The following is a 15,663-nucleotide window of genomic DNA, read 5'->3' on the forward strand; positions in this document are numbered from 1 at the left end:
GTAATTTAGGCTTTAAAATGTACTTTATAAATGAGGTTTACCTTGCCTTACCTTACCAGTATACTGAACTCCCAGTTTTCAGGCCCCATGAATATATCAAATCTAAAATCACACACAAACGCAAACATTTAAACACCCTTTTATTTACCTGGTTTGCTGCAGTCACTCAACCTACAAATTACCAGTTGCCCTTCAGTTTGGCCTGTGTGTGCGCAGCCATGCGGGCATTTGTGCATGTATACTCCACTGCTGACTTGTCACGTACACTTAGAGGCCCTGTTCATCCCCTTTCATTATTGATGCTATCTAATTTATACAGCCTTTATCTGGGCTTTCGTTCTTCAAAGATATCTGCTCCTTCCCCTATTACAAAGAGGATGTTAATTCATTGTATTGTACTTAGAAAAAGTGGGAGAAATGTGCTGTGTCCTTGACAGTCACTGTAGGTGTGTTTTATATAATAAGTCTCTGCTGTGTGAATATTTTTCATACTGTGGTGAGAGCTGAAACAAGAGGCAGACTATTTTAGACAGGAGGAGGAACCACAGTGTGCTTCCCTAGGAAGCAAGTGTTTTCACAAATGGGACTAAATTACTTTAGTCTTTCACTTTCAGTGCCAAGTGAGTATTAAACATAATTTATTATATCCATCTCTCATTTAGCTTCAGCATAGGCAATTATTTCCTTTGCTACATAGACAGATTTTAAACTAGGTTTTAAACTTTCTTAAGGCAAATATGAATACCCTCATCCTCATATGTACAATATAAGAGTTTAATAAAACACATAAAACCTTAAAATGTTTAACATAAGTACTACATGTGACAAAATCTTTTTTAACTATTCATTTTTTTATCATTTGGTGGTTATGCCAGATGCCCTTTATCAAGTCATAAATGTCATACTTGTGCAATTTATGCATAAAATGGAAAGTTCAGGCTCTTTTTAAGTGGGCTTTTATGAAGTACTTTTGAGTAGTTAGTACCTTGCCTGCTGTTGTCTGTTAGGAGAAGAAGGGAGGAATTGTTATGGGGGAGCCAAGCAAAAAGCAACTGACAACAGGACCAAAAGAAAAGTGCCCTAAAACAACTAAAACCTAAAAAATGTTATTGCAGTTCAGCAACTACTACATCGTAGAGCTTTTTACGACGCATCACTATTGCATCAGACCGTTGTGTACTCAAAAAAAAACATCCGTGTTACTTTGCATCACTGAGTGTACTACGGCTGCCCAGCGTATTCTGCTGCTGATGAGCTGTGACTCACAGTTTCACCAGTCTAATCCCAAAACATCTACGAGACAGTGAAAATGAATGATTATGAAAGCGAAGACAACAATATGCCTTTATCAGTGGATATAAGCGGATATCTGTTTGAACCAGAAGAAGAACTGCTGATAGCAGATGTGGAACTCAGAGACAAAGTAGAAGCAATGCCCAGGGTGTAGATATCCAGCAAGTCTGATAAACCAAATGGCAGACTCAGCAAGGTAATTCATCTCTGTTTGGAGAAACAGAGACTCCTTTGACCGCTGCCTACTGCAATAAAGGTACTAAGTACTCATAAATACTTCACACAACTTCACTTCAAAAAAGCCAAACTATCCCTTCAAAGCATGTCTTCATGTAAATTACATTTTGCTTAGTCAAACAGCTTTAAAATCTATTTACTTTAAAAAATAAATAGAATAAATTAAACAAAATAATTTTGTCCTCTGTATGTATGATGTAAGATGAAGGGGTGTACAGTCACATTTTGTGTCTGAGTTAAGTTGTTGCTAACTCTACTATAAATTGTCCAAAGTAATGTGTCCAAAATGGAACAAGATAACAACTGCTAACATCAACATGGCTTCAAGGCATGAGAATAAGACTCAAATTCCATAATGAGTGCATTTATGATTTTTTTGTCAGTTTTTGCCATCACTAAATCAGCAGTTTTCTGCCATGTAAAGTGTCTCACATCTGTTAGTCTTGTCAGTAAAATTTTAACTATAGTCTGTCAAAGTTACTTGAAACATTACCCAGAAACTTTCTGAAAAAATGACTAATTTTACTCCTCACCTCTAACCAACAAAGTTAAGTTTAAAACTGCTTACAATAGCTGAACTGCAGGTGTGTGGATGGCTCCCAACTGTGTAACATTCAGTGTAGCTAGAGTCACTAATTTTGCTCCTTTTGTGCTGTTCAGACACAAATTTGTTATGATTCTTAAAAATCTAGATTTAAATGAAAAAAATAAGTCATTTTCATTCTGATATCAATCTCAACTCATCACACACTGATGTTTAGTCAGGAGCGTTTGGTGTCAGGTTTTAACATGCAGGGGAGTCCAATAAACCTCAACAGAACTCCCTCATTACCTGAAATAAATGCCATGACACTAATCTAATCCACATCTCAGTGCAACGTGCACAGAATTAAGAAACTCTTATAGTCCTTACCTCTTTTTATAAAATTCTATCAACCTCTTACATATCATAATATAATTTCCAAATACCATGACTTTTCCATTACTTCATACACCTATCCACTCCAGTAAAGTATCCACCACAATATGTTCTCATAAGTAGAACAACACAATGCAGTACCAATAATTTGATAAACTCACAAACCTCTATATCTATTACATTTGTACCATTGGATATTTTTAATCTATATCCATCCTGTTAAATGTATGTATAATCAAACATTTGAGCCCTGCTCTTGTGAATATTACAGCTTGATACCACATACTGACATGTTTTAGCTTGACATGTTTAGTTTTAGCTTCTCTTCATTGGCTCCCTGTTAAATTCAGAATAGAATTTAAGATTCTTCTTCTGACATATAAAGTTCTTAATGACCGAGCTCCATCATATCTTAAAGATTTAATTGTAAGATATTTTCCTAACAGAGCACTTCGCTCCCAAACTGCAGGTTTACTTGTTGTTCCCAGAGTTTCTAAAAGTAGAATGGGAGGTAGAGCCTTCAGTTATCAGGCCCCTCTCTTGTGGAATAAGCTGCCAGTAAATGTCCGGGAAGCAGACACCCTTTCCACTTTTAAGATTAGGCTTAAAACTTTTCTTTTCGATAAAGCTTACAGTTAGGGATGGCTCAGGTAATCCTGAAACATCCCATAGTTAAGCTGCTATAGGCTTAGACTGCTGGGGGACCTCATCTGTCACACCTTTCCTCACTTTGCTCTCTTTTTCCCCCTGTTTAATTTCAAAATTGATTTTATGTACATGTGACATTATTGTGGTTATTAACCTATGTTTCCCTGTTCCAACAGATATCCTTTGAATGGCGTTATGGTGTTTTTCCCCCCTCTTTTCCCTCTTTTCTGTCTTCTCAAACCCCAGCTGGTCGAGGCGGATGGCCACCCTTCCTGAGTCTGGTTCTGCCAGAGGTTTCTTCCTGTTAAAAGGGAGTCGTTCCTTTCCACAGTTGCCACAGGCACACTCAGGACGGGAGATTGGACTGAAGACACATTTCGGTGCAATCTGTTGGTTTCCTTAGCTAGGATATTAATTTTTTGAATTAGCTCTATATGAATTAATTGGATTATGATTACAATGAATTGAATTCCAATTGGCTTGAATTGGACTATATTACTTAAGTGCCTTGAGATGACAATTGTTGTAATCTGGCGCTATATAAATAAAATTGAATTGAATTGAATTGAATTACAGTTGCTTTTGATTGGTTCTTGTGTTACCTGTTTTATAGTCAGAGCTCTTCTGTGAATTCATTGGTAGATTTTTTTTTTTAACTCTTCTCATTTAATTTCAGCAATCTTGATTTGATGAATAATGAGCTTCTATGTAGTACTGGATTGAGCATTGTGAATTATTCTATCTGCTCTCTTCTGTAATATTTCTAATGTTCTCAAAGTGTGTGTTGCTGCTTACCATGATCTCCATAGCAGTCCACCGAGACGTCCCCCAGTACATCGCCATGCCTTGGTTTATCACATAGGTCATGGCTCGAACAATCTCTGTGGAAAAGTGCACATTGCCACATGATATCAGCCAGCTGGACTGTGGACAATTTGTTGATTTGTTCCATAACATACAGTATCACTGAAACATAAAAAAACAACTTAATAAAAGACTTTATAGGCATTGTTAGTTACAGTAAATCACACAGATAAAACAGATAAACCCAAAGTAACAGGGTTTATCATTGTAATGGGTTCAGTTCTACTCTAGTTTACTTGGTTTTAACACAAAAGTATGGGTTAGAGGAGGGATTCGAGAGAATAATAACAGGCCCCTGTTTTATGTTACATATTCTTAATATAAGTTACAAAGCGAGAGATGACTGAAACCAAGAAAAACACAAACAGACTAAACATGGGGGAGATTCGTGTTCTGTTCGTCTGCAGGCTCATCAGTCTAAAAGCTGGAAAATGGAAATACAACGAAAAAAAGGCAAATTCTAAGAGAAAGAGAAAGTGACTTTGAACAAACAGTGACTTCATTTTGCTCTCATTTTGAAATAAACTGATAAGGAAAAAAAGGCCACCCACATCATTCTCTTACCTGCTGATGGCTCATCATCCATTTCTAACGAGTCAGCAGACAAAACTAACAAGCTCATACACCGAAGCCCCTCTGATCACGTCCAAGCTGCTGCATTTTTAATGGCACAGTTAGCTGACTAATTGCTGACTTGGCAAGCCAACAGCATTCAGAGCCAACAAAACTCAGATTAGGACTGTCATTAAGGTTATTCATCATCGCCCAGCTCTCACTCCAATTATAATGCTATCGTTTACTGTGGCAGGACCCTTGTTTTCACTCCTCTTAAGTGACTCTTGGCAGGACAACAGATTATGTGGGATACTAAAGTTGAAGTAAAGAAGTACAGGAAAGACAATCTGAGGTAATACAGCAATGAAAAAGAATGGATGGAGGAAAAGTTAAAAAGTTGATTAGCACAGACACATACAAACTCAAGAGGACCCAAAAAGGGGCTTGTGTTTTTCTTTTAGTTTGGCAAAGGATAACTAACAGCCACTCGCCTTCAATAGCATCCTGCCAAGATAAATAACATACTACAGACAAGAAAACAACTAATTTCTTTTCTATTCTCTTCCCTGCGCTCCTCCCTCTGTTTTCACAAAATACTGTGCTCACATTTAAATGCAACCTGACACAATTTCCGGCCACGAAAAAGAACAGAGTGTAAAACTAGTCTTTAAAAAAAGAAAAAGATCAACAGCACTAACAGTTAGATGAATTCAAGAATAAACTTTTTTGAAAATTAGGACATTTTCAGCTTCTAAATTAGAACAACAAATTGTATAAGGGAAAAGGGATTTATACGTTTCTAAGCCACGTCGACAGGAACAAATCCATCCGTCCATTTTCTTCTAATTATAACGCAGAGAAATTCCTGGGCCAGGTTTGATATATAATTCTTCCATCGAGTTTTGGGCCTTGCCTGGGCTCTCCTCCCAGTGGCCCAATAAACCTCCAAAAGAAGGCGACCAAAGGCATCCTGATCACCTCAGCCGAGTCCTTTTGATGCAGCGGAGGATCACAAATTGTTGAGCCGCACACCTCAAAGCTATCCCATACTTCATTTGAAGGACAGGATCACACTGAGGTTGTGGCTGGCTGCGCTACGACTTTTTGTGAACACTGCAGCTTGCAGACCATCATGTTTGCTGTGAGAATTTTGATTCGCCTGACCTCTTACAGGGGGGAAGTCGGAATAGTAAGCTCAATACTTGGAAATAAATCAATGTCAGCAGTCAACTTTTGAAGCAGTAATAGCTAAAGTAAGCAATCAAGTCTAATTACAGTCTCTGACTGTTCCAGTTGTAATCTCCTCATGTACGCACAGAAACACCCTCGGAACATACTATATAATGAAAGGCATGATATTTATACAGGTTGATGTCTGTAGGTATCCATTCCATAATATTGTCAGACACTAGTTATTAAAAACCGAAGAAGCTTCTCAGTCTCAAATACACTATGGCTACATTTGCTTTATTATGGAGTTTTTGGGTCTAATCTCAAAGATCTTTGTGTCTATCAGAAATTTAAGCTAAAATACAATGAAAAATAGTTGAAAAATCACATTATTTTCCTTAAACTTACTATGTAAAATATTTTATGTGGTGCATATTTTCAGGATGAACTTAAGCTGTAAACGGATGTGTTTTCCTTACACTTCCATCATCTGAAAGTCAGACACGGTCCTCAGGACATAGGCTTCTAAGCTGGAAAATATTGGATATATAAAAGGTGAATATTGATCAGCCAACTCACCTTCCATTGGAGTGTTGCTGTCTGGACGGTTGGCAAAAACTACATCTACATACTCCAGCTGCATCCTTTGTAGAGAACCTTTTAGACCTGAGAAACACATGAATACGCAAAGACTGAACAGACAAAAACTCAAACTCTCAAAGGAGAGAAGGCTCATTTACTTGCTTAGATCTAACAATAACCTCATAGAAAATGTAAATTTATAGCCTCACCTTCAATTATGTGTTTTCTTGACAATCCTCTCTCTGTCTCTGCTCTGATAGAAAAGAAAACCAGAGAAACTAGAAAAATCAGCTACGCTGTATGTCAGTTCTTTGTTCACATCCATGCAACTCCACTTCTCTTAGCTATTAACTCTGTTTAAGGTCATTAAAGAGTCATTAAACTTTCTGCGGACAGTGGATCTCCCACACAAAGTTATGGTAGAAAGTTACAGTATGGCAGGAAAAATACATTTAACCGTCTCTCCACGATATTTCATAGAAATTCAGGCGCTAAACTGATTTCTACTGTCAATCATGTGGCTGACTCAAAGTAGTCACTTTTGATGTCATAATTTAAATGTACATCTCAGGCTGCTTTATGTAAATGGGTCAGTGCGCTCTCAGCTGTTCATTATGCATCCAAACGCTGCAAGAGAGACTTGAGTACAGAAACTTCCTCACAAGAATGAAGATGTGCTCATCACCGAAAGAATAATTCCTTTCTTATCACCAGAGCCAGTTGGACTGAGTCTACTGTGGGGCATGACAGCCTATGTGTGTGTGTGTGTGTGTGTGTGTGTGTGTGTGTGTGTGTGTGTGTGTGCGTGCATTATAAAACAGGTTTCCTTATTCTCCTTCTACAGGTTGTTTCTCAGGTTGCTAACAGAGAACAATGGATATACGGACACTAAGAGAAAAACTATGCACAGCATTAAGAGGCTAAAACTTACAATTTCTTTGAATAAAAATGTGAGGATAATAAAATATGTTTGATAAAACAAGTTGACATGACCTACCCCTGCTCATGTCAAATTATACAAGAGTAAGTTTATTTTCTATTGTTTTTAAAGAGACTTCGGCCAAGTTCTGGACTAATAATCCATATGTTTTCTACTAAACATATTGCTGAGTTTTTGAATGTGTGTGTCCCTCTGATAAATGGTGATAAATGGTGCCTGTGCTACTAAACTGTCATCAAAATAATGTTTAACCACCACTAGGACCACTTGTATGGAGTCAAGTCTTTGCAAGCAGGTCCCTGTTTTGTTTGTATTGTTCACATGAGACAGATTTAGACATGCAATTCATTTTCTTGCACTGGTTTCACACTGTTCAACCAGTAGTAGGTATTTGCAACAAAAACTGATCAACTTTCATGTAAACAATGCTGGATTTGAATAAACACATTTTTTTTCTTTTTTAGGATAAACATTAAATGTAAAATTCATTTCTGTTTCTTGACATTTCAGTTATGGAAAATGAGTTTTCCAATTCTTACTTACTTTCCCCCCCAGTAAAGTTTTGTTGTGATGACCAAGCTGGACCGCCTGAAAAAGTAGAAGGAACACGATGCGAGTGAGTGACACGGGGGGGGCTCAGTCTGCTCCCTAACATAACATGCAGCAGTTTCTTTGTTATACCTTTTCTTTTCTCATCATATGCAGCACTGAGCTCCCTGTGCAGACGTACTACTGTACAAAGCATATGTTGTTTGTGTGAATGGGGAAATTAGAAAAACTTCAAGTGTTTTGTAGAACCTAAACAAAGTTACAAGGTGCTATATAAGTGTGGGTCGTTTGTCATTTTAAATGCAAAATGCTCAGTTTGTTCCGTTGAACATGTCCACTGTTACTGTGGCGGAAGAGCTCCGCCTTCACCTCGACCATTAAGGTTATGCTGTTGATTCACTTTGTTTGTTTGAAAGAAGGATCGCTCCAAACAGTTAAATAAAGTTCTGCATACCTTCTGTTTTCAGATGTGGGGCATGGCCCAATTTATAATCAATACTCTTTTGATGTCAATCCTGATCTGTCAGTGGATCAAAGTTTTCTTCTTTTTTTTTCACCTTGCCTTGGCAGAGGTATGCAGTCTCATCTGTCCAGAGCACAAGGTCGTTGCATACGTTTTAAGGATCAAATTGTACTTTTGCTCCATTGCTTTTTTTTTAAATTGTTTGAAATCTACACCACTTAGAGAATATATACATGTATGTATATTTTATAGTGCTTTATTTCACATAATTGTAATATCTTTTTAAAACCCTTGACGAAAACATACAGTTGGACTCCACGGCCTTATTTCTGTAGGTCTTAGAGAGCTCATTAGATCCCGGTGTGACGTCACTACCATAGACTCTAATCCCTAATAATGAGGTGACAGTGTTTTCTTTTTTAAATAGTGAATAAATAGTTTTTTTTTCACACGACTTTAGATGTACACAAATGACATAGAGTCAAGCTAGCCTTTGTACATGATGTTCTCTCTGACCATCTGCCTCACCATGTTACAGATTTTGGTGTCTTTCTACGGCAACATTTTTGGCCTGAGACACAACTTCACAGTCCAACTGATGTTCGCTGGGTAATGATATTTGCCTTCTATTCAAGGGATCCAGTGTTATGGAAGAGTGATAAGAGGGTTCCATGAGCAAACCGAGACCCTGAAACTGATGCAGCTGATGGAATTCAACAAAAACAAGTCTGTTTTTCCTACTGAGACACGCATATAGTATTACATCACAGCAGTGCTTACAGTTTGTCCTGTACCCTCTCAAAGTTGTATATTTGAAAAAATAAGCCTGTAGTTCTTTAATTTCCTGTCTGGGTTAGTGAAACAGTTGGATTAATTGATGGTTCACACAACAAATGTTTATATGTGCTGTTGCTTAAAAGTTTTTGGTGACACCTCGTCACATTATTCATCCTCAGTTTAATTAAGTCCCCACATATTCCTCAGCCTAACATGAGGTAGCGATAATGAGATTTGTGTTATCATCCCATTAAAGGATAAACTGAACTGATCATTTTCATAATGCAGCAGTTTTAGCATTGCTAATCAAATAAGCCACATGTGCCAAATAATCTATGCCCGCCAACCATCTATTCAGAGCTGCATGACTTGTTAGCTTCATTATTCTAGCCCAAGTTGATTATCATCGCACTAAGCCGCCTGTTCTTTCCTCCACTTATAAATCCATCCTTAGACAACACTCCGTCTGAATTGTCAGGTTCAGTGTTTCATAACTACACCGCCATCAAAACGTCTGCTGGTGTAACGTTGTACATGACACGAGCATCAAGTTAGTACTAATGACCAGCAGCTAAATGTTCAGACATTTAAAACTGCCTCACTCTGACCAATTAAAGCGTGGTCAAAATGATTGTTATAGAGAGAAGCTCCATCAGCTGCTTCATATTTCATTATTCAGTTACATTCCGATTACCTACAAGATTCAATTTCAAAGTTATTAAATAGAAATGGGTGATGCAATTCTACTTGTATGTGCATTAGAATATCTGTTGCGTGTGTTTAAATGAAAATTAGTGAAAAGATGCCACATCTGATTAAATAGTCCAGCAAGCAAATCAGGATGTGATGCCATGTTATTTCATCATTAAAGTTAGAAAACATCAGGTCGCAACCTACAGTTGTCTCTTTAATCCTGAGATTACGATACCTAAAAAAACTACCATTAACAGTCCAGCTTTAAACTTGAACTTGCTTTCATGTTTGTGTAACTCTCCCCTCCCTGGCTCCCGCAGAACTGATCAAGGATAAAAACAACAGGGCATGTTTGAATGACTACATAAAAAGAATATTTGAAATTCATAGAAAATTAAAACGCCTGCGGGCACACTTTCATACATTGACCGTTGCAGTTTGTGTGAACAAAGCAGTTGAGATAAAGTCTCATTTGACAAATTAAAGCAGAACACTGACAAAGCTGGGATCAGTGTTAATATTTTTCACATGTACTTTGAAACACAGTTGTTTCATGCTTCACACACACACGACATGCATGTCATCTGCTAGTCATTATTCTCTCTCATGCAGAGACAGTCACACACATTAATGTCACATTACCTCCAGCATTTCTTCTTAATAATGTTTCCTAAAATGATTTCAGCCCTGCAAGGCAACAAAAATGAAGTGTTCTTATTAAATTGCAATTTGTTAGAAAGTAATAAATATATCCAGGTATGCAGTTCATTGTCATTAAACTTGAACAGACCGCTGTGCAAACCCAGTTATTTAAAGAAAAAAAAAAACAATTTAAGAAATCTTGTCAGTTTTAGAGAAAAAAATCAACCAGATATCGGCAATATCGATCACTGCCATCAGTTGATGATATCCTATTTGCCTGCAGCCCACTGTATCAGGATGCAAAGGTGTTTTGCTTGTCATTCCTCAACTTGAGCCTGTCTCTTCCAACTCATAACATAGCTTTGCTGTGTCAAGACTCTTCGGCATCTATAAGTCAAATTTAATGAAATTTTCAAAAGTGCATGGTTTTTTTCAAAGAAGTTTTTTTTGTCAAAAGGTGTATTTGAAGCCATGAAAACCATGATTTGAACCAAGAGAAAGGGGCATTACAAGGAACACAACGCTGCTCCTTGAAATTGCTTGAAAGATCCAAGACCAACCGGCCAACCCAGGATCAGCTGACTCTTGTTGTACTGTTGTTATGGTCCATAGGTTTTGGCGTTGGTTCTTTTTCTTTTGATTATGTCAGGTTCTATTTATTGGTCTAATCCCTGTCTCTGAGTTTGGTGTGCTTCTCTACCTGTCGTTGTTCCCAGATGCCCTCAGTCACCAGTGCCTTGTCTCTTGTTGCTGCACCTCCTTATTCTTGTCTCAACTGCAGTCGCTCTGCAGGAGTATTTATACTCCTTGTTTTTGCCTCCTCTTTGGAATCCTTGTTGTTGTGATATCCGTGTTTGTCCAGCTTTGCGTTTATTTGGTTTTCTACTTCTGGATTCCTTGCTTTGTCAGCTCCCTCTGGTTTATGACTTCATTTCACCTACCTCCTGCTTGCTGGGTCCTCCTCCAACCATTACTCACAGCAGCTAAATTAGTATCTCTTAGGGTTGTTGAGTCAGTTCTGCAAATTGTCACCAAATATATGATTTGGGAAATTAGGAAAATAACCAGGAAAAAAACTGGAATATTGAATATTTTCTGATTTGTTTTTGATAATGTATAGTGATCAAATAATAACAATGTAATTTGCTTCTTGAAAAAGGATTTCACCTTTATTATATAGAATAATATCCATGCCATTTAAACTTGTCTAAACTTAATTTTGGGTCATAAACAATCAGAAGCTGTACAGAAATCTAGAACTTTATCTGAAGAATAAGTTGTGAATAGTGTGCATTAAACTTTTGGGTCATACATAAGTAATAGAAAAACATTCTGGGGGGCTGCAGTAGGGGGCACACACCTGCATCTGATCACTCTAAAACCTGCCTGTTCTGAGCTGAGCTGCATTCAGAGTTTTATATGAAAACCGACCTGCCGCCTGCGTAGACCTCAGCTGTGTCGAACAAGTTGACTCCACTCTCATAGGCAATGGTCATTAGCTGCTCAGCAACCTGCCAAGAAATCAGGAGAGGATATTGAAAGTCCTGGCTGCACAATTTGTTATTCATCTATAATTCATTAAACCTGAAAGTCTGTCTTTTAAAGCTGTGATGATTAAATCAGTCATCATAGAGCTATAGGATTTTGATTTCTCAAGATATTTTTGATAAATATCAATGCGTTCTCAAAGTTACAGTGTCAAAGGCTTACCAAAACATCAATCAAAGCAGAAAAATGTGACACATCATCAAAGCAGTGTAGCTTCATGTTTTATCTAAATATCATTACTGAAGCATTTCACCTCAGGGAATCCCCCAGAGCATGAATGTAATTCAACTGCTGCTCATTTTTATACATGATACTAAAGATAATGACAAAACTGAACAACAGACACAAAAAGCCTCACCTTCTCAGTAGCAACTCAGTATACAATCTGGGTAGGAGTGCATAGTTATGCCCCACATACACTATATTGCCAAAAGTATTCGTTCATCTGCCTTTACACGCATATGAACTAAAGTGGCATCCCGTTCTTAATCCATTGGGTTTTATATGAGGTCAGCCCACACTTTGCAGCTATAATAGCTTCAACTCTTCTGGGCAAGCTTTCCACAAGATTTAGGAGTGTGTTTATGGGAATGATTGATCATTCTTTCAGAACGCATTTGTGAGATCAGACACTGATGTTGGACGAGAAGGCCTGGCTCACAGTCGCCGCTGTAATTCATCCCAAAGGTGTTCTATCGGGTTGAGGTCAGGACTCTGTGCAGGCCAGCCAAGTTCTTCCACACCAGACTTGCTCATCCATGTCTTTATGGACTTTGCTTTGTGCTCTGGTGCCCAGTCATGTTGGAACAGGAAGGGACCATCCCCAAACTGTTTCCACTAAGTTGGAAGCATGAAATTGTCTAAAATCTCTTGATATGCTGAAGTATTCAGAGTTCCTTTCACTGGAACTAAGGGCCAAGCCCAGCTCCTGAAAAACAACCCCACATCATAATCCCCCCTCTACCAAAATTTACACTTGGCACAATGCTGTCAGACAAGTACTCTTATCCTGGCAACCGCCACACCTGAACTCTTCCATCAGATTGCCAGATGGAGAATTGAGAACGCGTCTCCACTGCTCTAGAGTCCAGTGGCGGCATGCTTTACATCACTGCATCCAATGCTTTACATTGCACTTGGTGATGTATGGGTTAAGGTTAGGGTTAGGGTTAGGGCTGGGCACTATGCGCCTCAGCATCTGCTGACACCGCTCTGTCATTTTACATGGCCTACCACTTTGTGGCTGAGTTGCTGTTGTTTCCAATTGCTTCAATTTTGTTATAATAACACTGACAGTCGACTGTGGAATATTTAGTAGCAAAGAAAATTCACGACTGGACTTGTTGCACAGGTGGCATCCTTCACTGAGCTCCCGAGAGCGAGCCATTCTTTCACAAATGTTTGTAGAAGCAGTCTGCATGCTTGAAGTTATACACCTGTGGCCATGAAAGGGATTGGAACACCTAAATTTAATTATTTGGATGGGTGAGTGAATACCTTTGGCAATATAGTGTATCATTAATCAAGAAATCAATCAAAAAGTTAAAAGAAATGCAGGATATTATATATATGATGTTTTCTCAGTATTCTTCATCAGAACCGCTCGAGAGGCAGTCTAATAGCTTTAGATGTGACCTCCATCTAATATTGAATAGTTAAACCTTGGCTCCAGTTTTTCTTTTCCAAACACCATGAAAACTAAGTCTAAAGACTAAAGAATTTACCTGAATATTATGTAGTAACACAATTATGACCGACTTTTGATGCCACAATTACACACCCTCTGTGGTTGTATTCTAAATATGTTGATGCGAAAGCTTAATTGAGCATCTGGGATAACAAAGTGATTACGTTTGAGAAATCATTTGACTCCATGATGAACAGCAGTGTCAGCTTACACCTCTTTAGTCTACTCACACTTTACATAAATCTGTGTATGTGTGTGTTTACATTGTGTTGAAATTCTGCCCATTTTTCTGCAGACATGGTGACCATAAATCATCAGACCAAGATCCAATTTCCCTGTAGTTACTTTTATTACACAGGGACTTTAAGGGAATTCCAAGTGCCATAATTTCCCTGTGGAGTTTTGATGGGACTGTGATGCTGTGGATCTGTGTCCGTGATGCTGATGTGCCTGTGTCTATGTGTGTGGATGAGATATGAGAAAAAGTGTGGGAGGGCATGTCTGTGTGTGCGTTTCATTTGTGTCTTAAAGTGCTATCATAAATACAGTGAGAGTATAACTCCCATCAAAGTGTTAAAAGTGATGTTTTCAAAAATTATATTTTAGCCAGAGATGACGTTAGCATACTGCAGGAAAAAGTCTTAAGGACAAAAGAGAGACGCGTGTCATCTCCCAACAACTTAACATTGATCTTTATTGTGTATTCTTAGTTGTTCATCCCTGAGGAAAAGTATTGATTGTGGGCCAGTGAAACATTTTGTCAAACAGTAACAAATGCCGCTGAAGAAAAATCATGTCCTGTTACCAAAAGATAGAATTGTTTTGTCAGTGTTTTTTAGTGACAAAAAATTAGACAGGCCATTTATTCACACACCTGCCACATTTGGATTTACAGCACAGTGAATGATCATTTTGACTGGTTTTGAAATTCCTGGAAATTTCTATTTGTTTCTATTTCTATTATACATTAGTTTAATTTTTTCACAAGAAAATATCACTTGGAAAATAATTTTTTGAAGATTAGTGGCAGAGCATTTAAGTGTATAGAAGACTCACGAGGGGTGGGGTAGTTGAGCTGATGACTATCAGACACTTGAATGCAGCGGTGCTTCATAATTATGCAGTTAATTATTCATCAATCATTTAATTAGCATAAATAATTGCCGGCAGGATAGATGCATAGACATCACAAGTTTGCTGGTTCTGTTTGAGAACAGGTTGTGATTAACGGAAGAAGCATAGTACACCATAAATTGTCATGAGGTGCTGATCAGTGGAGTTAGATTAGAAAAAAACTTTGAAAATTGTCACACGCTTAAGTTCCATAAGTATTTTCTTTTCAGTAATCGATAATCTGTTGTAAATAACATCTCCACAGCAATGGTGTAAAGGTTTGTGCCACAAATCTGTGGGTTTTAGTACTGGATTTTATCAACACAAGCCCTGATTGCAGCTGCAAATCTAATCTCCACTGTGTTGAAAATGTGATGGATAACTGATGTTAACTAAAAAAAATAAAAAATGTCAGAACAAAAGAACTGTTGTCAAAGAACTACTTTTAGACCCCCTGTGGCCCCATTGTTGTAGACAGAGTGCACATATTCAAAAAGCAAGTTACATCACAACTTACCGCTAACATGTTTATTTTCTTAGATGGAATAACTTAAATCTCAAATGTGCTTTCTCTTCATATTTTGCAATTATTTGCCCAGATCCTACATCTCAGACATGAAAAGAGACAAGCCACTTAATGGTTGGCAGGTCTGAGGATATTTATTTGCATCCGCAAGCAGTAGCTGTAGGTAGCACAAGCATGCTCCATCAGCTCCATTGCTGCTGGCTCCAGAGCACAATGCATCATGGTTAATGTTGACTGATTTACTATACAGCCTCTGTTCACTACTTCTGGTTTACCACATGACCAGTTTGTAGTGAAATATAGTAAATTATTAGTTTCAGTTGAAATTTTGAACTTTAATACGAAAGGGAGCACCATCGCCTCACAGCAAGGGGGTTCCAGGTTCAATTCCCAGCTGGGGCCTTTCTGTGTGGAGTTCGCATGTTCTTCCCGTGTATGCATGGGTTCTCTCCAGGTA

The 15,663-nt window shown here is 38.0% G+C and overlaps 1 protein-coding gene across 1 annotated transcript in view; it reads right to left on the bottom strand.

Moving 5' to 3' along the window:
• kcnab1a (potassium voltage-gated channel subfamily A regulatory beta subunit 1a) overlaps positions 1–15,663 on the bottom strand; it is a 72,181-nt gene that overhangs the window by 8,080 nt on the left and 48,438 nt on the right. The window contains exons 4-9 of the mRNA XM_072392725.1: positions 11,764–11,843; positions 10,333–10,377; positions 7,752–7,796; positions 6,478–6,521; positions 6,266–6,352; positions 3,893–3,978 (exon numbers count right to left, since the gene is read on the bottom strand). Coding sequence (XP_072248826.1) covers positions 3,893–3,978; positions 6,266–6,352; positions 6,478–6,521; positions 7,752–7,796; positions 10,333–10,377; positions 11,764–11,843 — 387 coding nt within the window. The remainder of the gene's footprint in view (positions 1–3,892; positions 3,979–6,265; positions 6,353–6,477; positions 6,522–7,751; positions 7,797–10,332; positions 10,378–11,763; positions 11,844–15,663) is intronic.

This window comes from Leuresthes tenuis, unplaced genomic scaffold (assembly GCF_036924035.1).
Source record: "Leuresthes tenuis unplaced genomic scaffold, fLeuTen1.0.hap1 SCAF_9, whole genome shotgun sequence".
NCBI classification, from domain to species: Eukaryota; Metazoa; Chordata; class Actinopteri; order Atheriniformes; family Atherinopsidae; genus Leuresthes; species Leuresthes tenuis.